General features: G+C 39.2%; 1 protein-coding gene across 3 annotated transcripts in view; it reads left to right on the forward strand.

Annotated features, from left to right (window-relative positions):
- Nucleotides 1-24,398, forward strand: part of ezrb (ezrin b) — a 77,312-nt gene that overhangs the window by 22,555 nt on the left and 30,359 nt on the right. For all 3 annotated transcript variants that reach the window (XM_088324648.1, XM_088324647.1, XM_088324646.1), the window contains exons 4-5: nt 5,534-5,629; nt 10,500-10,774. In XM_088324648.1, the coding sequence (XP_088180774.1) occupies nt 5,534-5,629; nt 10,500-10,774 (371 nt within the window). The remainder of the gene's footprint in view (nt 1-5,533; nt 5,630-10,499; nt 10,775-24,398) is intronic.

Genomic DNA, 24,398 nt, shown 5'->3' on the forward strand with positions numbered 1-24,398 from the left:
CGCCCCCTTAACCTCCGAATAACTTTAGCCAATAGTGACTGATTCAAATGATGATTGACACATTGGTTAGGAAATGAAATGCCGGTATATAAATCCCAGCATACACCGCGGACTACTTCGCCTTCGGGGGAAGATCTAGTCGGCGGCTGCTTGCCTTAGTTGCAAGACTTTGCGACTTAATATTGATCCATATATAAGGCGCACTGTATTATAAGGCGCACGGTCAGCTTTTGAAAAAAATAAAGGCTTTTAGGTGCGCCTTATAGTGCGGAAAATACGGTAGATGCTTTCTATCGCAAACAGAGTTTGACCTCATCACCCGCTTAACCCTCACAGGAGCCACATGGGGGTCTTTGGGGGGTATTCTGCGCTTCTGACAGGCCGGCCTGCGCGCGGAGTGCCGGACCCGCTCGGCTTGTCGCGGTGTCGTGCGTATCGCGCCCGAAAGTACCCGCGCTGCGGTTTAGGGGCTCGTTCGCAAATAATAAGGATAAGCGGTGCAGATAATGAGATGAGATTTTTGAAGGGGCGTCGCTACTTCGCAGATTTTCACTTTTTGCAGGTGGTTTTGCTCCCCATTAACCGGGTCTAAAAAATAATAATTGAAAAAAATAATATATATATATATATATATATATATATATATATATATAGGGCAGCACGGCGGCGCAGTGGTTAGCGCTTGTGCGGCACAGTTCATGTCATGGGAACCTCCTGCGTGGGTTCAAATCCAGCTCCAGACTTCCTGTGCGGAGTTTGTATGTTCTCCCCGTGCTTGCGTGGGTTTCCTCCGGGCACTCCAGTTTCCTCCCACATTCCAAAAACATGCATTTCAGGTGAATTGGCTGGTCCAAATTGTCCCTAGGAGTGAATGAGCGAGTGAGTTGTCTGTCCCCGTGTGCCCTGCGATTGGCTGGCAACCAGTTCAGGGTGTCCCCTGCCCACTGCCCGGAGATGGCTGGGATGGGCTCCAGCCCCCCCGCGACCCTAATGAGGATAAGCGGTACGGCTGATGAGATAATAATAATAATAATAAATAATTTCCTTTGTATTGTCATTCTTTGTAACAATGTACACAGAACGAAATGTCGATACACCGACCCGTTGTAGCGAGTCGATGCAGCCGCAGCCAACAGAGGGCGCCGCCATTATACCAATTAGGTATGTCTCGGCCGAGGCGCGAACCAGCGACCTCCCAGTCTCAAAGCGGGCACACTACCATCTAGGCTACTGAGTGAGATGAGATTATATATATATATATATATATATATTTTTTTTTTTTTTTATTTATTTATTTTTTTTTTTTTAAGGTGCGCCGCTACTTCGCAGATTTTCACGTATCGCGGGTGGTTTTGGTCCCCATTAACCGCGATGACCGAGGTCTTACTGTAGCTCCATGGCGCTTTTCTAAAAAAGTTCGATTTCTGTATTAAAGAATTGGAAGGTAAATGCAATTTAAAGGCCCCGTAAGGTAAAATGGATGTGGTCCTCAATTCAAAAAGTTGTGCAATAAAATAACCCCCAAAAAATTTTGAATATAATTTGACAGCGCAGAAGTAAGTTATTTGTAAAACATTTTTTTTTATGTAGTACAGGGCTTTTATATGTTAAACTAGTACTTGAGTCTGTGAAAGGTTTTTTTCTTTAGTAATAAATCACTATATACGTCTCTTCACGAATTTTCAAGTTTCGCCAGGGGTGCTGCCCCCTCCATTAACCGCGAAACCGAGGGATTTCTGTACAAGAAGGGGAAACGAAATTTTTCGCGCGTTCAGGAAATACTTATGAATGATTGTCTGAATACATCTAAACAACTTTGCAAATACATTTGAAAGACTTTACGATACATTCGAAAAACTTCATGAATACATTCAAACAACTTAAGGAACACATTTGAACAATTTTACGAATACATTCGAACGACTACACTTGAATGATTGTAGTAGGAATACATTCGAAATCACAGATAAATAAATGACTTTACGAAATATTTCAAATGACTTTTACGAATACATATAAACGAATTTACGAATACATTTTAATGTCTGTACGAATACATTCAAACAGTTAAAAATAAGGTGAGATTTATCAAGAGCTAAGCTATGATTCATATTAAATACATTTGAATGACTTGATCCAGTCCAAAAAAAAACTTTTAATAACTTTGTCATGTTTTTAAAAAACTTTATTTATACATTTAAATGACTTATACCAGGGTTGTCGAACTCACATGAACTTCAGGGGCACAATAGAAAAACACTCTCACGTGGGCTGAACTAGTAGATTGAAGAGAGAAAGAGAACAGGAGAAAGATGAAGAAAAAAGAAAGAAAGAAAGAAAGAGGGTGAATAAGGAAGAAAGACGGTGAGAAATAAGAATGAGAAAGAGAGAACAAGAGAAAAGGAGAGAGAGAACAAAGAAAGAAATAACAGAGAAAGTGAGAGACCAGGGAGAAAGAAAGCAAACAAAAAGAGATAGAAGAGAACAAAGAGGGTGCAAGAGAGAGAGAGATAAAAGAAGGGGAAAAATGATAGAGTGAGAAAAAAAAGAGTCAGAGAAAAAGAAAGATAGTAATAGAGATAAAAAGGAAAGCACGAAAATAGAAGGGAGAGAAAAAACTGAAAAAATTATGTATGAGAGTGAGAAAGTTAAATAAAGAGAAAAGGGGAGAAGAGGGATAGTGAAAGACAGAAAAAAGAAAGTCAATAAGAAAAAAAGTTGTAGAGAAAGAAACGGAAAGTGTTGAAGAGAGAGTGAAAAAGTTGAAAAGAGAGAGAAAAAGAAAAAAGAGTGAGATATAGAGACAGAGAGAGATACATAGTGAAAGTAAGATACCTCTATTAGCTCTGTGAGTGGTCATTGGCTTCGTCATGATCAAGCGGACATATTTTGAACTGCAGCAGATTTTTCTCCTGTTGTTTTCTGGGTGTTGTCTCGTGGGCCAAATTAAAAACCTTGGCGGGCCTGATCTGGCTCGTGGACCGCACGTTTGATAGCTGTGACATACACCAATAAATTAGAACGTCATAGTCCAGTCAAAACTGGTTCCTCTAGATTGTCAGTTCCACCCTTCCGTAAAACAGGAAAGAAAAACAGAGAGAAACCTTCCAACCATTTTTAGAACATTCCTTTTAAATCACACAGATTATGTAACATGCTCTGCCAAAAGAGTCAAGTCAAGTCAAGTCATGTTTATTTGTATAGCCCTTAATCACAAAGACTCTTAAAGGGCTGCACTGACCACAGATTATTGAAAACCACAGATGGCTCAGTCACTAGTTTTAACCCGCGACTGCATAAGTGGAGAAATAAAAATAACCGCGAGGGTTGTTCTTCAAAATCGTTAAAAATAAAATACAGTTGACATTCCAGGTATTCCTCATAAAATGTGACTATCATGCCACCATCCCCTGATTTAAAACCTACATGACTGCAAATATTACAAAGATATTGTCAACATAAAACATAGGTTATTCATATGCAATAGAATAGAAGAGGCTTTTAAGCTTGGATTTAAACATTTCCACTGAGCTTGCAGATCGAATCTCAGGGGGAAGAACATTCCACAGCACCGGGGCCCGAATGGAGAACGCTCTCGAACCTGGGGATCTGTTCTTGGCTCTTGGGATCACTAGCAGAATAGCATTTTCAGAGCGAAGGCTCCGGACCGGAACATAGGGGGAAATTATATTTGAAAGATATGACGGAGCAAGTCCATGCATGATTTTGTATACTACCAACAGAACCTTAAAATCACATCTTTAGCTAACAGGGAGTCAAAGCAGGTTAGATAAAATCGGGGTAATGTGATCAAACTTTCTTGTCTTAGTAAAAAGCCTTGCTGAAGCATTTTGTACCAGCTGAAGGCTCTTGATTTTGGACTTCGAGAGACCGGAGACTGGTGCATTACAGTAATCGAGACGGGAGGTAACAAACGCATGAATTATAATCTCCGCATCCGACTGAGACAGCAATGCTTCACAGTGAGGATGGTGTTCTTCTGATTGTACTCTTCATTCTTCTTCCTCCAAACACGCTTAGTGGAATTATGACCAAAAAGTTGTATTTTTGTCTCATCTGACCACAAAATGTTCTCCCATGACTCTTCTGTAGCATCCACAAGGTCATATGCAAACTTAAGACGGGCCTTGACATGTGCCGGTTTAAGCAGTGGAACCTGTCGTGCCATAGCATGATTTCATGACGTCTTAGCGTATTACTTACAGTAACCTTGGAAACGGTGGTCCCAGCTCTTTTCAGGTCATTGACCAACTCCTGTCGTGTAATTCTGGGCTGATTTCCCACCTTTCTTAGAATCATTGAGACCCCCGTGACGAGCACTCTACCTCCACTCTGATTGATATTGACCGTCATGTTTAGCTTCTTCCATTTTCTGATGATTGCTACAACAGTTGACCTTTTTTCACCAAGCTGCTTGGAAACTGCTACATAACCCTTTCTAGCTTTGTGGGGGTGTACAATGTTGTCTCTGGTATCTTTGGACAGCTCTTTGGTCTTTGCCATGTTACAAGTTAAAGTCTTACTGATTGTATGGGGTGGACAGGTGTCTTTATGCAGCTAACAACCTCAAACAGGTTCATCTGAATCAGGAGAATACATGGAGTGCAGGTGGACTTCTAATGGGCGGACTAACAGGTCTTTCAGGGTCAGAATTCTAGATGATACACAGTTGTTCAAATACTTATTTGCAGCTATATCACACAAATAAATTGTTAAAAAAATCATGCATTGTGATATCTGGATTTTCCTTTTAGTTTATCTCTGTCACAGTGGACATGCACCTACAATGAAAATTTCAGACGCTTTCATGATTTCTAAGTAAGAGAATTGGCAAAATAGCAAGGTATTACTTAATACTTATTTTCTTTACTTTTCATATACATATAAAATGAGAAAAGGGGAGAAGAGAAAAAGGAAAGAAAAAGAGACAAAGAAAGAGAAAGTGAATGCTGTACATCTAGAGTGTCTTTGTGTGTGTCACTTGACTTCACTTTTCTCAACATTTTCCCGCTGGTTGGAACTCTTGACAGGTCTGATCCAGCCTGCGGGCCGCATGGTTGAAACCCTTGTTCTAATGAAATAATTAATTCCAATCACTTGCTTCCTATAATTTGTCAGACATTTCTAGGAAATGACCATGAAATGAAAATGAAATGATCTGCATTTATATAGCGCTTTTCAAGTCAATGACTTCCCAAAGCGTTTTACAATGTGCTCCACATTTCCCAATAGCGGCCTTGCAGCCATTTAAGGCGCTAATCTGCTTATTGGGGGTATTAGGGGTTCAGTGTCTTACCCAAGGACGAGCCGGGATTCGAACTGGGATCCTTTGATCCCAAGACGAGCACTCTACCTCCTAAACTACTGCCGCCCCGATTCTCTGACATGGTTAGCATGCTAATCCAACATAGCAGGTCCTTGAATTCTTCACGTGGTCATTGGCTAGTTGTTGACAGTGTTTATGCTACTGTGAAAATGTAAATCCTACTTTTTCTATGTTTTTAATCCACAGGTGGTAAAAACGGTCGGTTTGCGCGAGGTCTGGTACTTTGGACTCCAGTATATGGATGGGAAGGACTCTTTAACCTGGCTCAAACTGGATAAAAAGGTGAGTTGATTGTTGAAAGTGGGGTCGTTGCCGGACATGAATCTCAGGGCGGCATATCAAATGCACGAGGTGGATATCAGTGGGGGTACTAATAATATTACCTCGCCAAAATGCTTATTATTGTTTATTATTTATTTTCCTTGTTAATTTATTTTGTCCAAACACTGGGAGTAATATACTATATTCTTACGACAAAGGGAGCCCCCAAAGTTTTTTTCCTGTTTTTTCTTCATTGTTCTTTTTTCTTGTTTTCTTTTCTTTTTTTTTCTTTTTGTTCTTTTAACTTCTTTTTTCCACTTTTTGTCTTATTTTGTTCCCCACTTTCATTTTTTTCTTCTTCTTTTGTTTCATTTTTTTTTAGCTTTTAATTCTTTTTTTCTTGTTTTTTACTCATTTCTTTTTTCCTGCTTGTTTTCTCCTTCTTTTTTCCTTTTTTTTCTTTTATTTATTCCCTTAGCTTTTTACTTTTTTTCCCTTGCTTTATTATTGTTTTCTTTTTTCCTATCTTTTTCCTTTTCTATTTTCTTTTGTTTTCTTTTTTCTTCTTTGAGACTGCCCTCACCACTACATTCCGTTTTCAGTGCGTGGGCAAAACCTACGTCAAACCATAGAAGTCAAGTCCAATTTCTTTGTTTGTCCCTTAATCGCAAAATGTCTCAAAGGACTGCACAGACCACAATGACGTCACCCCATCATCTGAAACCGACATGCGGGCAAGGAAAAACTCAAAAACCTCAACACGAGGGAAAAATTAGACACCTTGAGAGAGGGGCCTGTTGTTGTGTACATTCCGTGTTTCGCCATATGTTTAACTCCTTTGGATGAAAAAAAAGCTGTTGAGGGCAGTTCAGCTGAGAACTTGTATCACGAGGTTACAAAATAAAAACAGAGTCACTCTGGGCCGGTTGTTTAGGAGAGCGTTCTCCCACCAAAGGGCATAGGAGAATGTCTATCCCTCTTTCTTATAAGAAAATGTGTGGATTTGACAAAATAGAAAATTAAACTTACATTGGCTGTAGTTTTTCTGGAAAGGACTTCTTCGCAAGAGACCTTTGTTCGGACTGGATCTAACTAGATTTTGCAGGTAGGTGTTCTGTACCAAATTTATTGAAACCCTAAAACATCTCACGAATACAGAATGTAAATACTCCCTTCAAATATGTGGATAGGAATAAGGTGCGTGTATTACAACCTACAGTATGTTATTGCCCAAGTAATAAGGTGATGATTAAATAATAAAAGTGATATAGTTGGAAAACTCATGCGATAGTGACAACATACCCTTTGACAAATTTTAATAATCTAACACGCCAAACAAGTGGTAACCAGGCTGCAATAGATGTTGTATTTGGTAACATTACACAAAATGCCGTCAACATCAACAATTATCAGGTAATAACTAAAATTGTTCAAAAAGTCCATGTCAGAAAGGACACAGCTTCCCATCTAAGCCGGCTGCTCGATGGAGATGATGACATGATTCAGGTAGAGGTGCACTGACTCATCCAGGCTGGTCCAGGTGGCAGGAAAGTACAGGAAAAGCAAAGTAGGAGGTCCGCTTCAATCATAAGCTATAGAATAATTGTGGGTCCTCTTTCTCTTTTTCTCCTTCACTCTTTATCTCTCTCCTTTCTGTTTCTGTTTCTCGTTTTCTTTCTCTCCTTTCTCTTTTTCTGTCTGTCTTTTGTCTCTTTCTCTCTTTCCTCTGTGTTTTCTCTCCTCTCGCTCTTTTCTCACTTACTTTTTTTCTTGTCTATCTCTCTTCTTTTGTTTATTTCTCTTTCTCAGCTATCTTTCTCTACTCTCTTTTGTTGCCTCAGTCTTTTTTCTCTTTCTCCTATATCTTTCTTCTTTCTTTTGCTCTCTTTCTCTCTCTCCCTCTCTCTATTTCTCCCTCAATCTATCTCATTCTGTATTTCTTTCTTTCTTTTGCTCTCTTTCTCTCTTCTTAATTTATCTATTTCCATCTGTTTCTTTTATCTCTTTCTGTCACATTTTCTCTCTTCCTCTCTCTCTTTTTCTGTCTTTTTTGGCTCTCTATATTATCTCTTTTTTCTCTTTCTATTCTCTCTTGCTCCCTTTTTCCTCTCTCATTCCCTTACCTCTTTTTTCACTTTTTATCTCTCTTTAATCTATTTCGCTATCTTCTCTCTTGTTTCTGTCTTCTCTCTCTTTTCTCTTTTCTCATTCACTTTTCTCTTCTCTCTCTCTTTTATTTCCTTCTCTTTCTCATCTATCTTACTCTACTCTCTTTTGTTGCCTCTTATTTCTTTTTCTCCTATCTTATTCCGCTTTCTCTCTCTCTCTTTCTTTCTCTCTCTTCCTCTATCTCTCCCTCTCTCTTTCTCTCTCTCTCTCTTTCTCTCTCTGTATTTCTTTTTTCTTTCACTCTCTTTCTCTTTCATTCTTTCTTTCTTTCTCTTTTTTATTTCTCTAGTTGCATCTCTTTCTTTTTTCTCAGTTTTTCTGTTTTTCTCTCTACCTCTCTCTTTTTCTGTCTTTTTTCCCTATTCTCTTTTTTCTCTTATTCCTATCTCTTTCTTTCTTTCTTTTGTTCTTTCATTCTTTTTTTTGTTCTTTCTTTTTCTTTCTTTCTTTCTTTTTTTTCTTTCTTTCTCTCTACTGAGTCTATTTAACCCTAATTCCTATAATTAACCTGGTAATAACATAGTAATAAACAGTTGTAGAACTGCATATGCAATTGGGTGCCCTATGCACTAATTAGAAACCAAAAGTAGCTCTTGGCTTGAAAAAAGTTTGATACCCCTACATTACAGTAATGCCGAGAAGTAAATGTTCTGTTAATCTTCCCAACATTTTTCATCAAACTTTTATGAAACAAGTTATGAGTCATCATTCCTTTAGTTTTTCTACATTGTGTATACAAATAACTTATGATAAGCCTTGTATATAAACTAAAACTGATCTTTTGTATCGATACTCCCGTCTGGAAAATATTGTATTAAAAATAGCCTGGATGCTCACAGTTATTTTATCATCCAAACCAGTATCTCCATTTTAAATTCAGATCCTTTTTTAATTGGGTGAACATTTTAAAAGTTAATCGATTTCTTGGATTATGATTTGTAGTGGCACCTAAATTTTGATTTTTCTAAAGTTGCAACTCTTGCTACTTAAAATAAAAGAGTGAGTTGCTCATAACTTTTTTTTTCCGGACTGATATTGATACGAGTACTAAACTCAACTAATACTAATCACCACCAATACTACTAGTTGTTTTAATACCTAAAAAATTAAACTTTTAAACAAAGTACTATATGTTCAAATACAGTGGTACCTCTACTTACAGATTTAATTTGTTCTGGGAGTAGCTTTTAAACCTGAAACATTTGTAAGTAGAACACCTTTTGAATGTAAATGAGCTAATATATATATTTTTCTCTATTTTTTGTATCCTTTTATTTTGTCTTTCTATATTTTTGATTTTCTTTAATTAAAATATTTTTCCCTCCTTTTTTGTCTTTGAAAAAATGTGAAGAAAAAGGGTACTTTTTGATCACTCTCAGTCTCTGTCGTTAGTAGTCTCCCTTGGACTAATTTTAAATTGCGCTACACATGACAGCGACATTTAGTGGACAAATATAAAACTCTGCCTTTTTAAGAACAGCGGAATGTTTTTGCGTTGTTTTTGGAGAAAAAACCCTTTTTTGGCCCAAGCTCACCCGAATCCTAGCTTCAGCGGCCCCCAAATCAATTGAGTTTGAGACCCCTCTTATAGAGCTTCTATTTTATTTTATAGCCCTTAATCACAAAATGTCTCAAAATTGAACAGGTTACAATTACACCATCCCCTGATCTTAAACCAACATGCGGGCAAGGAAAAACTAAAAAAAACTTTAGCTGTCAGAACCAGAACAGATACAGGACCCAATCGCGTGACGGTCTCACACAAGCCTTTTATTTTATGAGAAATGGGGAGTCATGCACGTTAGGAAGCCGGTCTGGCGCGGAAGGACAGGAAGCCAGAGACCGACGAGATCAATAACAACTCAGGATAGCGAAATTAAACAGGAGAAACTACACGGGAACAAAAACTGGAGAAACCCACAAACAGGACAAAAACAGACGGAAACAAAACTGGAACCCGAAATTAAACAGGACACAAATAAACGGAAACCATACCGGACTTGAAATACCAACAGGAAAGGAGTCAGAAGCCAGAACCCACGTCTTGTGGGGCAGAAGTCCGTTTGACGGGCTGACATTGAGGCAAGAGAGCGCTGAGCTCTGTATAAACAGAAAGTCAATCTCTCAACGAGCCGCAGCTGCGCCACACTGGTGGGGCCAATTGGGCACCATGGAAACCGTGACACACAGGCGCAGCCAATTGAGCGCCATGGCAACCATGACATCAGCATGAGAAAGATCATAAATAGGATCATTCAAAGACCACATTTGTGTTTCATTTCATGACTGTTTGTGGCTACAAACCTGTTGCACATTGCACATGTTATGTTCTCATTATCTCAGTTGAAATAAATGTCAGGTTTCGGACTGACCGACACGGACACATGTGCATTGTTTGAACATTGTTCATGGTTGTTGGTCCTCAAAGTGCATGGTTGAAGTTGCTTGTTTTTAAGGAAAGAAAATTAAATTGCAACCATCAATTATATCGACTCACTTATTGAGAATTTTGATATAAATCGATTCGGCACCTTAGTACCGTGATACAATCAAAAATTTACCAATCCATATCGTCCTACTCCTAATATATCAGCCATACATTTTGATCACACTGCTAAACCAGTATCAATACCCTTAGCAAGAACCGAAAACATCAAAATATCGCCTTGAATCATCCCGATTCTCCCTGAAATCTTTCCCGTTTTCATAAATATTTTTGCAGGTGTTACAACAGGACGTTAGGAAAGACAACCCGCTGCACTTCAAGTTCCGGGCCAAGTACTTCCCAGAGGAAGTAAACGAGGAGTTGATCCAGGACATCACTCAGAAACTCTTCTACTTGCAAGTCAAAGACAACATCCTCAGCGACCAGATTTACTGTCCGCCCGAAACGGCCGTGCTGCTGGCGTCCTACTCTGTTCAGGCCAAGTACGGTGACTATGACAAAGATGCCCACCGGCCCGGGTACCTACTTTCTGACAGGCTGCTGCCACGCAGGTAAGTCGGATACACTAAATTAGGGGCAATGTTAGGTTCAGAGCTTTGGGAAGGCTAAGCACCCTGAGTGTCTGGATGGTTAAAAACATTTTTTTAATAAGTAATAAATAATTGAAAATTTAAAAAAATAAAAACCTACCTCTGTGTTCTCAAACAAAAGCTGTTTTATGACAATGAAGTAAAGAATTCAGTACCATTTAATTTTTTTTTTTATTGATGATCCATCAAAATGTGATAATAGTATAGTCAACTGATGAGGAGAAAACACATGCTTCTCAGAATACATCTCAAATTTTATTCTGGAAGGGATGTTTAAGCGAGCGATGCTTGGAATCAAATGGATTGAACAGTTCAAGGCATTGGGTTATTTTTGACACTGCGCTGTTCTAATTTTTGTTGTGTTTTGTTCCAGCGTTTTTCACAATATTAAAGCCTGTCGGTTTCTTTATTAAGGAAAAATGGGTTTTAAAGATGCTAAAATATTTGGAGGTGCTTGTGTTGAATTTGGGGGTGCTTAAGCACCAGTCTAAACGGGCAGGTTACACCCATGGACTGAACAATTTGAAGGTAGTGTAGTATTTCTGACTTTGTGTTATTCACATTTGTGTTTTGTTTTACTCTTTTACTATTATCTAGGGTTTTGATACTTGAGCTTATATTAAGGAAAAGAGAGTTTTCAAAATGCAACATTTTTTGGGTCCTGCTAGGTTGGAATTTGAGGGTGCTTGAGCACACCCCAAATTGACCTGGTTATGCCCATGTTCTTAATCTATTTTAAGTTTAGGGTTGCGTGGAAATGTCCTTATTTTTGAAGAAAAAAAAAGATTTTTCTTCCCCTGAACATAACACTAAACCAATCGGAAATACACCCCATATAAATTTAGACTTAATCCATTGGGCAGGGGTCACACTCTTGTGGCGCTCAGGATTATAGTTTGAGGCCCCCGCCTTAGTTTGAGTTACTCTTTATTATTTGACCACTAGATGTCGCTGTATTCTTGTGTGCAACTGGAAACGAATGCAAAAGAATCAGAAGGGAAAATACAACCTATGGAGACTCAAAGTGACCATAAAGCACTATTTCTCTTCTATTTTTTGTTTGTTTTTTGGGTACCTGTAGCTGCAATTATGTCCTCTCCCTATGGTTGAGGCTCATGTAAAATAAATACAAAATTCTCGACCTACGAGTATTTAAAAAAACAACACATTTTAATGATAATTCATGTATTTTTGCAAATTATCTAAATATGTAATATTTTTATTTTCTAATAAATAATTGATTTTACTACCAGGAGGCACTGTCCTTTTAAGTGGATAAAAGATTACAAAATGGTCTGCATTTATATACAGTAGCACATTTCAAGTCACTGAAGACCTCCCAAAGCGGTTTACAATTTGCTTCACACTTACCCATGCACACACACTCTCACATATTGATGGCAGTGACAGCCATGCAAGCCATGCCTACCTGTTATCCTTGGAATTAGGGCTTCAGTGTCTTGCCCAAGGACGAGCGGTCTGCCTCCTGAGCTACTGCTGCCCCAAATTAATCATCCTCAATCATCAATGTATTATTTTCATCTCATCTCATCTCATTAGCTACACCGCTTATCCTCAGTAGGGTCGCGTGCGTGCTGGAGCCCATCCCAGCAATCATCGGGCAGTGGGCAGGGGACACCCTGAACTGGTTGCCAGCCAATCGCAGGGCACACAGGGACAGACAACTCACTCGCTCATTCACACCTAGGGACAATTTGGACCGGCCAATTCACCTGAAATGCATGTTTTTCGAATGTGGGAGGAAACCCACGCAAGCACGGGGAGAACATACAAACTCCACACAGGAAGTCTGTAGCTGGATTTGAACCCACGCAGGAGGTTCCCAAGACATGAACTGTGCCGCACATGCGCTAACCACTGCGCCGCCGTGCTGCCCCAATGTATTATTTTCTTTTATTTATTTATTTTTTATTCTTGATTTTCAAGGACATTTTAAAAGCGATATTTGCTAGCAGTGGAGTGTTTTATCAGAATGTTTTGTGGAAAACCTGATTTGGCCCAACCTCTCCCAGACCCTAGCTCTGGTGGCGCCCGAGTTAATTGAGTTTGACACCCTTGCCTTTGGGAAATTCACTTCCACCGACTGTACTAGGGGAAAACAACAGGCACAATACATTACAAGAAAAAAAACATACATGGCAGTGGGACAATGTGGGCACACTGATTGGATGGGTCACTGGGGCCTGTTTTTTAGAATGGTGAGGGCAGAGGGGATCAGGCTTTTCCAGAGGCTGGCCCTCCTACTCTTATTGTCTTGTTGCATGGCCCCCACACGTCAGTTGTTTTTACAACAATTTTTAGATGAGATTTCTGCTTTTAAAAATCGTTTGTTACATAATACTTACATTTGGTTGATTTATTTAGTTGTCTGCAAAATACAGAACTATATTTAATCGCACTTTTTAGTGGGAGTACAATGTTAGCATCCCACTGTTGACATAATGCATTGGTGCTGGGCGGCACGGCAGCGCAGTGGTTAGCGCGTGTGCAGCACAGTTCTGAGGTCATGGGATCAAACCTTCCTGTGTGGCGTTTGCATGTTCTCCCCGTGCTTGCTTGGCTTTTCTCCGGGCACTCCGGCGTCCTCCCACATTCCATAAACATGCATGTCAGGTTCAATGCCTGCTCTAAATTATCCCTAGGTGGCTGGCAACCAGTCCGGGGTGTCCCCTGCCCAATGCCCGAAGATACAGTCGCTGGGATGGGCTCCAGCACCCCTGCGACCCTACTGAGGATAAGCGGTGCAGATAATGGATGGATGGACAATGTTAGCAAAAAGATGGATTTGATATATTTGCAAATTATTTAAATGCATCACAAGACAATCAAAGAGACCACATAAACTGTCTTTTTCAAGTATTTTCTTTTTTTTTGTCTAGCCATTTATTTCTTTGGCTTCCTTCTTTTGTTTTCTTTTTTCTTTTTATTTGTTACTTCGTTTTCTCTTTTCCCCAGTTTCTAGGGCTCCACAATTAAAAAAAAACAAAACATAATTGCGATTTCGATGGCATTTTTCGATTTCTTTATTTTTTAAGTGCATTTTCTGTGCTCATTGTTTTTTTGTCAGTTCTCAATCATTTTCATGCTTTCTTCTGGGGAGCTTTGTTATGGTAGCTGTCTGTTGACAAAATTTTCAAAATAAATACATATCACAAAATAACATTTCAATTATTTATTTGGACATGTGTTCATAACCAAACAAAGTCAACCTCTAACATAAAGAACATATGAAAAAAGGAAATAATAAACTATTAATTAAAAATTCAAGAATGTTTGCACACTACAGTATAAATGATAAACTTTGCGTACCTAAAATAACCCACACCAAACAAAGTAAAACTGTATCATTAATACCATTTGGAAAAAAAGGAACGAGGGCTGCACGAGTTTGGAAAAAAAACCCATTTGCTATTTTTCAGACCTAAATTGCTATTTTGAACCCATTTTTGTTTTTAAAAGAAAAGTGCATTTTCTGTGCTAGTTTTTTACCCTCGGAGAACATAAACATAGTGACATGCAAACATAACTTGAGATGACGTACTTAGAGACAGAGTTACAACGCATCAACTACAGATGTACAAATAAAAACAGAATTGCAGTTGAATAAATGGTCTTTATTGTCATTATACAAACAGACAACGAATTTGGAGGGTTATTGTTTTCAGTGTAAATAAACGATTAAGGGGCTGGCAAGCTACACGCTAGAGTCGGGTCTCTGCGACTTCTGCAATGTCATTGTGATGATTAAAATACAAGAGTCTCAAATGTGGCGGTTTTCCACGAGTGGTAGCTCCAAGTCGTCCGCTTTATTACAAATGGATTTGGTGTTTGTGACTAGCCACGTTTGGCAGTGGTGGCTTAACAGTTGTTAGCCTAGCTGTTAGCTTAGCCATCTGACGCACCCTCAGTCAATTCCCGGACGTCATTAAAATCCTGGCACCACTAGCTTTTCTTTGTGCTTTTCTGACTTTCTTCAAAATACGATTTAATTATAGATATATTTCAATGTAACGAGTTGGTAAAGCTACAAACTGTGGCGTTTGTTTTGGTGTCCATTTGTTTATGCGCTGTTAGGCTGACTGGTGTTATGGCGAGATATGCATCCCTGCCGAGATTTGCATCCCCTAGCTACTATAACCACTTTTACCTCGTTTTGTCTCACTTTTATATCACTTTTCGGGAATGTAATGGCGAACATATAACCAAAACCACTTTGTCTTGCATTTGTTGGGAATGTAATACAATTCAAACCACTCTGTCTTTTGTATGCGTTGTGAATGTAATCGAACGGTAATGCACACCATATATAAATCACTTTTGAGCAGGTAACATGTTTATTTTGCCTTTTTCTACTCAAATCGTCTCATTATTAGCTGCACCGCTTATCCTCAGTAGGGACGCGGGGGTGCTGGAGCCCATCCCAGCAATCATCGGGCAGTGGGCAGGGGACACCCTGAACTGGTTGCCAGCCAATCGCAGGGCACACAGGGACAGACAACCCGCTCGCTCGTTCACACCTAGGGACAATTTGGACTGGCCAATCCACCTGAAATGCATGTCTTTGGAATGTGGGAGGAAACCGGAGTGCCCGGAGGAAACCCAAGCAAGCACGGGGAGAACATACAAACTCCGCACAGGAAGTCCGGGAGCTGGATTTGAACCCACACAGGAGGTTCCCAAGACCTTAGAACTGTGCCGCATACGCGCTAACCACTGCCCCGCCGTGCTGCCCTACTCAAATCGTATTAATCATATTAAAACTGTTATGCACTCTACCAAGCTGAAAGCTTATTTCAGCATAATAAGCTCTATGGTAGAGTGCATACCAGTTCTCAAAAGTGAGGTTTTGTAGTATTTCTGTCGTATTTTTTAAGATATTTTTGTAGTAGTATTTCTGTAGTAGTATTTTTGTAGTATTTTCCGTATGCCACAGCCCGTCAATGCCAAAATCCGACTGATCTCTGAAGAGCGGGATGACGCTTTACAAAGAAAAAGAACAGTGACCAGATGATGAAGGCGATGTATCTGAGTCAGATCAGAAGGCTTCTCCTGCTTATGGTATCCATTTAAACCAGTACTATCCATTTCATGTCAGTTAGAAAAACCCTACCCCCCAAAAAAACGGCCTGGAGAGAGACTGTGAAAAAAAATAATAATAAAAAAAAAAAAAAAATATATATATATATATATATATGTATATATGTCACGAAGCAGAGCGGTAAACAGGAGAAAAGGACCCATTCGCGTAGACGTACTCACAATTTATTGGGGAAAGGATGAGGAGGGTGCGCACACTCGATCCGGGGATCGCTGGTCGCGGAGTGGATTAGAAATCCAAACAAAAGACAAGTTGTCAAAAACAAAGAAACGGATCAGACCAAAAACAAAACAGGATCAAATACAGGCAGATTCACAGAACTAGGCATTTAACAGGTTTTAACAGAAGTCTCACGGAGTTTAACCAGATTTAACAAACGTTCCAGCAACGCACAGTACAAAGGAGCGCGCTTAAGTACTCCAAGAGCAATCAGTCCAATGCGTCTCAGCCGGTGTCAAGGGGCGGGGCCAGCTGGGCGCCATGACAACCGTGCAGGACGTGACAATATATATGTATATTCTATTGTATTTTATTTTTTACGTGTGCGCAACGATGTATTAAATATTCACAGATTCTTCTTTGAATAACACTTTTACATACAAGGGCGGATTGAGAACAAAAAGGTGCTGAGAGTTTCCTGGGCGAGCCTGCAGAATCTGTTGAACTGAAATTAAAGGGATACTTCCCAATAGTGAACAGTTTATAAATGATACATAACTGCCAGTCAGATCTTTTTGAAATAATGGCACAAATATTAGGACAAGACAAAATTGGTCTTATTATATAAAAGGACCAACAAAATAGAATTTTTGTCGCTCTCAAAATCCAATCATTGCCTTTTTTAATTAGCAAGAATGAATCGATGAATCTCAAACTAATAAATCATTTAGTTAATCGTCAGCCATATTTGTAAATCATTAATTCTCTAACTCAGGGGTCTGGAAGCTATGGCTCGCAAGACGTATATGGCTCTTTCCCATGAGTACATATGGCTCGGAGACAATATTTGTGCAATGTTTCCAAGCCAGATGGATATATCCAGATTTTGGTAAAGGCGAAGCTGAGGAATCAATGAATTTCTAACAGGTTCAGTCTATTTAGGGCACATTCTTTACTACAGTTTACAGTCAGAGTGTCACACCAACATTACGCGTTTTGGCAGTAGGTCACTAAGAAATTCTTTATATGGAAGCCCGTAAACTATGTATGTTCACTGTTGGGATATTTTGTAATAAAAAGCCACACACCAAATTGTAAACACTTGAAAAATCCAGCAAACCACAGCAAGCAATTTGATTGGGTGGGCAGATCTCGGCACACCCAATCAATGCTTTGTGTCCTAAACAATGGTTTCAAAACAAGGTGCGGGAAAGCTTCTTTTGAAAAAAAAAATGTCACAAAATACTACATACGAAAATTACATCGTTGTATTTACCTTCGGCTCAGACAGCACTAAGTGAGAGAGAGAGGTGAGTGCCTTGTGCTGTGTGCAAGAATGGCTGTGTCGAGTATTTTAGATATGTTGGTGTTGATACTGAGCAGCGGGAATGTGGTTGATATTGTTAACTTTTTAAATGACTATTTTAGTTGCAAATGTCTGTTTTAATGCAATATCTACATGGGTGTGTAGAGGCCCATTTCCAACTACTCATACTCCAGTCTTCTAATAGTGTATTTAGTTATTCATTCATTCAATTATTTTCTGCGCTGATTTTCCTCAGTTGGGGTCGCGGGCGTGCAGTAGCCCATTGCAGCCAACTTCAGGCAGTGGGCAGGGGACACTCTGAACTGGTTGCCAGCCTGTCGCAGGGCACACAGAGACATACACCTCACCCGCACGTTCACACCAAGGGACAATTTGGACTGGCCAATTAACCTAACATGCATGTTTTTTGGAATGTGTGAGTAAACCACAGTGCCCAGAGGAAACCCACGTAGGGATGGAGAGAACATGCAAACTCCACACAGGGAGGCTTCAATTCTGTAACCACGGTGTGCTAACCGTGAATAATAATAATAATTCACGCTAACTGTGAATTTCCCTTCAGGGATGAATAAAGTATCTATCTATCTATCTATCTATCTATCTATCTATCTATCTAACCACCCAGCCGCCGTGCCACCTAATAGTGCTTTTCTGTTTGCTAATTGCGTTAAAAGGCTAAGCGATGATTAGAAAACCCTTGTGCAGTGCTGAAAAAAGGTTTAGCTGGTTAGAGAAGCTACAAAACTGACCTTCCTTTGCGCTGGTCAAGTATCTGGAGAATATTTTTTGGGTTTGATTCAACATTTTCGGGCAGCACGGGGACGCAGTGGTCAGCACGTGTGCGACACAGTTCTAAAGTCATGAGATCGAACCTTCCTGTATGTAGTTTGCATGTTCTCCCCGTGCTTGCGTGGGTTTCTTCCGGGCACTGCGGTTTCCTCCCACATTCCAAAAACATGCATGTCAGGATAATTGGCCGGTCCAAATTGTCCTTAGGTGTGAGTGAGTGAGTGAGTTGTCTGTCTCTGTGTGCCCTGCGACTGGCTGGGAACCAGTTTAGCGTGTCCCCTGCCCACTGCCCAAAGATAGCTGGGATGGGCTCCAGCACCTCTGCCATCCAACAGAGGATAAGCGGTGCAGATAATGAATGAATGAACATTTTCTGAAGGGCCAGAAAAGCAAAAATTTTGTGTGAAACTCCACAGTCTATTCTTGTTCTAAGAAAGGAAGGATCTTCAATGCGAGCAATTGTGACGAAACTGAAGATCCCCTACAATGGTGTGTACTTATCCTTTCAGAGAACAGCACAAATATGCCCTAACCAGAATAGAAGAGTACCTAGCAAAAGGACCAATACAAGAAAGTCTGAGAAATAGTTGCCTTCTGGTCTTAACTAGCTTTTTGTTAAATGGTACGTACAGGTGTTTGAAATCCTAAAAAAATGCTTGAATTTTTAATGTTGTGTTTAAAAGGTCAGAAAAATGCTTGAATTTTGTGTGTAGTGCTTAATGTGCTTGAAATTATTTCAATCGCCGTGTTTCTTGGCATTCTGACTGAATGGACCAAGGACAAGTTTATCAGACTAGTCATGGGAAATTTCGACTATTTTTCGAGAAGCGGCCTTTTCGGCTTGGCTCACTTTAGGCTGCAAAACAGGTTCTCATATTTATTTTTTATGATAAATAATCAATAATAAAAGCATTATGTACCAAATTATTTAGTGATTAGTATTTTTATATATTTTGCAGGGTATCCCTGCAAAATACATGAAATATAAATTAAAATATTCACAGATCTACAAAACAAATTGTTAAATACAAATATATTTTAGATTTGTACTCATTGAACATATTTTAGGTCGAACAATATCAAATCATTGAAAATGTGAAACAATAAAATAAAAATTAAACATATGAACTCTTCAGTGCTATAAATGAATGATAATTGCAATAACATCTTCTAAAAAAACATGCAATTCAAATAATTAAAACAATAAGAAAAAGATCAGCAGTCTGTAAGATTAAAGGTTGAATGGAATTAATATCATTAAAATGAGTCAAATTTTGGTTTATTTTTCTGTTTTCTATACATACATGACTTTATTTCTTTTTTTTTGTCTTCCATATTGAACTCGATTATTACCCAACACCTACAGAGCCCTTTCCGTGTTTGTAAACAAGTGTGACATAGCCAAGCTCCGCTTGCATTGTTGAGGCAGACTGGCAGAATCTATGTCAGTTTAAAGCAGCCCATTGACACAAAAAGATTGTATATCATAGATAGGCACATCTTTAAAAAGCACAGACTATGTGCTAGCAGCAACTTTGTGTTAGTCATCAAAGAAAAAAAAAAGATGCTTTTATTGGGATGGCGCTGGATTTCTTCCTTTAAAGGTTCTTGAAAAATTGTAACTTTGCCTTGATAGTGCTTGAATTTGGCCATGAAAAAGGTGTATGAACCCTGTCCAGTGAAAAGGCCATATTCATATTCAGATTCAGATTCAGATCTACTTTATTGTCATTCTAGTACGCGTGTTTAAGTCAAGTCAAGTCATTTTTATTTGTATAGCCCTAAATCACGAAGAGTCTCAAAGGGCTTCACAGATTATTACACTATATTACACAGACTACAGAACGAAATTTCGATACATCTGACCCGCACAGTTTCCTTGAATGTACAGATATAAATAAAATGTTGTATTGAGTTGGAGTATTGAGTACTAATAATATACTAAATAATTATGGCTATGGGGCAGCACGGCGGCGCAGTGGTTAGCGCTTGTGCGGCACAGTTCATGTCATGGGAACCTGTCGTGGGTTCAAATCCAGCTCCAGACTTCCTGTGCGGAGTTTGTATGTTCTCCCCGTGCTTGCGTGGGTTTCCTCCGGGCACTCCGGTTTCCTCCCACGTTCCAAAAACATGCATTTCAGGTGAATTGGCCGGTCCAAATTGTCCCTAGGTGTGAATGAGCGAATGAGTTGTCTGTCCCTGTGTGCCCTGCGATTGGCTGGCAACCAGTTCAGGGTGTCCCCTGCCCACTGCCCGGAGATGGCTGGGATGGGCTCCAGCCCCCCCCCCCCCCCCCCCCCCCCCCCCCCCGCGACCCTAATGAGGATAGGCGGTACGGCTGATGAGATGAGATGAGATTATGGCTATGTATAGTATTTTACTGTAGTGCAAAGAGTAGTGCAAAGAGTGCAAGAGGAGCAGCTAACCAGATGTGCAAAATGGGCAGTCAGGTAAACAAGTCAGGTAAACAGTAACTATAACACTGTAGTACGGTAGTGCAGAGGAGTGGCTAGCTATAAAGAACTGCCAGTAGTGCAAAGAAGTCAAACAAAACCAACAGATGTACAGATTAGCAGCAGTTTAGATTTACTATGTGTTTGATTGACCATTTAACAGTCCAATGGCCAGGGGGACAAGACTATTGTGGAACCTGGTGGTCCTGCACCGCACACTGCAGTACCTCTTCCCAGAGGCTAGCAGAGTGAACAGTCCATGATGGGGGTGAGAGGGGTCCCTGATAATGTTCTTGGCTTGGGATAGGCAGCGCTTCTGGCCAATGTCCTGAATGGAGGGGAGAGAAGTCCCGATGATTTTCTCTGCTGTCCTCGTCACCCTCCTCACACTACCCCAGTCGGAAGCGCTGCAGCCTCCACACATATCTGAGACTTGCCAACAAAAGGAAGAGATAAATATGGGGGGGAACAATGGATAAACAAAAGTGTGACTTTTTCATAGAAAATACTCAATTGTCTGGATGACCCCAAAACTTTTGAACGATGATGTATTCATCACAGGTCGACTGATTGTCGAGCGATTTTCAGCACTGATATTTGAAAATTCAACAGATATCGGTATTTGCATTTTTATTCATTTGACCGTCCGATTAAAAATATTTAAAACTGGGTTAGAGAAGCAGTAGAAAGTGTTGCCTTAAAGACGAGCCATTCCCTCACTTGCTTCCCTACTCCCCTCTTCCTCTCTACCCACCCCGCGCCTTCTGATTGGAGAAGCTTTCCGTACTCCAAACCCTCTGACTGGGATCAAGCCATTGATAATATTGAGATTTTATAGTCTGTGCTTTGGCAGAAAAGTGTGTGTGATTAAAAGATGTCGACAAAGTAGTTAACTTGTCACAAGGAAGCAAGTTCAAGTGGAAACTGATAAATTACTGTAGCTCTTATCCTAACATTAGTTTTTCAATCGAGCTTGTGTTTTTTTTTTAATCAGGGTGAGCATACAAAGCACGCTAAAGGAGGACGGCTAGGTGATTAATTAGCTGTTGACATTAGTTCATCAATCTGGCTCTAAAAGAGGGTTGCCCACAATTTTCAATTCGCAGGCTGTTGAAATTTCAATGCACTTTTTGTTTTTAATTATTATAAGTAATATTGGTTGTATTGACAATTTTATTTACTTATTGTAAAAAAATAATCAGGGAGCTATTAAAGTTTTTCATGTACCTTTTTAAGACTTGCTGCTAAGCCTAATTTTGTTTCTTGAACTGTTACTGATTTAAGTGAAAGATTAGTCATGTCAGTTGTGTTAATATTTTAAATTATTATAATAATAATTGAGGCAGCACGGCGGCGCAGTGGTTAGCGCTTCCTGTGCGGAGTTTGTATGTTCTCCCCGTGCTTGCGAGGGTTTCCTCCGGGCACTCCGGTTTCCTCCCGCATTCCAAAAACATGCATTTCAGGTGAATTGGCCGGTCAAAATTGTCCCTAGGTGTGACTGAGCGAGTGAGTTGTCTGTCCCCGTGTGCCCTGCGATTGGCTGGCAACCAGTTCAGGGTGTCCCCTGCCCATTGCCCGGAGATGGATGGGCTCCAAGCGGTAGGGCTAATAAGAATGAGATGAGATAATAATAATTGTTCCAGAAAGCTATTAAAAGTTTTATTTGAATTTATAACAAATGTTCTGTGTTTCTTTTTGCATTTTTAAGATTTTCTTACTCTTAATTTTGAAGCTTTTACAGCGAATGAATATCGGCTCAGAATATCAGTAATAGGCCTCATCTTAATACTCATTATCTCTATCGGCCTTAAAAAACTCAAAATGTTGGATCTGTAGTATTCATTGATCTTTACTGAGACGATGGACCCAAACTACACATATTTTTCTTTCTACTGTCTGGATGAACCTGTCCCAGGAAGGAAATTATCAAGCTACACCTGGCAACCGTCGAAACAAAAGAGAAAGGTTACGCATGCATCGTGCTTTCTGCATTGTTATCTCAGTTTCTGTGTCACACATACGCACTTTTTAGCAGTTAGAATTATCAATTCAAGTATTCAACGTTCTTCTATTAGCTTTTCCTTTTTTTTATCCTGATTTCTATCGAATTCAACCTGCCCGGCCATTGTACAGTCTTATGAAAATAAAGAAATTAAAACGTTCTAGTTGTTACATGCCTTTCTATACTGTCACTGCATATTAACGTAATCCCTTCCATTGACGGTTATAGATGTCACTCACAAGATTTTAAAAATGTTGAACAAAAATAAAAACTTGCCGGGAATCAAATTGAAGAAATTTGTTACTGGAGATCTTGATCCGGATTATTCTGTAAAAATACTGAATTAATGTGAAGAAATGCTCAATGAGTCAAAGCATTATCTATCCAAAATTTTGGATTAATTGTAATATTTTTTCTCTAGATCCTGCTGTTTTTATGATGTTTACACTTTTTGTTTAAGTTAAATTACATTTTTATGTGGTTCAATTTCCCTTTCACGTTTGTATTTATCGTTTGTACTGTATTTATTTATTAATTCAATTTTATCTTTTTTCAAAAATTCCTGATGGCAGCAGCTGACAGTTTTCTGCATAAAAAGTGTTGTTTTTTTGTTTTTTAACAGAATTGATTTTAAGGAATCCTCATGAAAAGTATTTCTTTCTCATTTTGCATAAATATTTGTATATGGCTTTCAATATCTACTTATTTACTTACAAAAATATCCCAATAGTATTTACCGTAAATACTTTTGCCCCCTTTTTCTATTTTACTGGATTTGTTCAGTTAAATGTATTTTTCATTTATTTTGTATTTTTTGCAAATATTTCGATATATAAGGTTTTTCAAATTACTATCTTTATTGTTGTTATTATATTTTTTAATCCAAGTTACTCCAACTGAAAGTTTTTACTGTGAAAAAGTAGGTTTATTTTTTTACTTTATTTTTTTACTATGTGTGTCAATTTTAATTGGGCTGAAACAATTGACTTCACCTCATTCGCTGTCCAACTACGAGCCTACCTGTGCAGAGTTTGCATGTTCTCCCCGTGCTTGCGTGGGTTTTCTCCGGGCACTCAGGTTTCCTCCCACATTCCAAAAACATGCATGTCAGTTTAATTGTCCCAAGGTGTGAATGAGCGAGTGAGTTGTCTGTCTCTGTGTGCCCTGTAACTGGCTGGCAACCAGTTTTGGGTGACACCTACCTAATGCCCGGAGATAGCTCGGATGGGCTCCAGCACACCCGCGACCCTAATAAAGATAAGCGGCCCAGATAATGGATGGATGGATGGAAAATATACAAGTTTCTTCTTTTTTTCCAATTTGTGTAGGTTATAAAAATGTCCAACTCAATTTACATGAGGGCTGCAAAAGCTAGGGTCTGGTTGGAGTTGGGACAAAATGGAAAACTTATGATGAAAAAAAAATCCACTCTTCTCAAATACGTTTTGAAAAACAAATGCCACACAAAATAATATCTAAAAATAAGAAATACAAAGAATTAATTCAATCAATTAAATTAATCCGTAACAAACAAATTCATAATTTGAGTGAGCTGCACTTACATCAAAAAGTGTGTGTTATCTAGATGTTGCTTTATTGCAATGTGCAACCAAAAACGAGTGCTAAAATTAAAAAAAGACAAACTGCAGACTAAAAATGACCAAACCACACCATTTTTAGCAACAGTCTTCAGCAAAGAAAAAAAAAGGCAAAAATGAAATAAAAAGAAAAAAGTG

The sequence above is a fragment of the Urocampus carinirostris genome, chromosome 20 (genome assembly GCF_059441175.1).
Source record: "Urocampus carinirostris isolate Australia breed hairy pipefish chromosome 20, RoL_Ucar_1.0, whole genome shotgun sequence".
In the NCBI taxonomy this organism is placed as follows: domain Eukaryota; kingdom Metazoa; phylum Chordata; class Actinopteri; order Syngnathiformes; family Syngnathidae; genus Urocampus; species Urocampus carinirostris.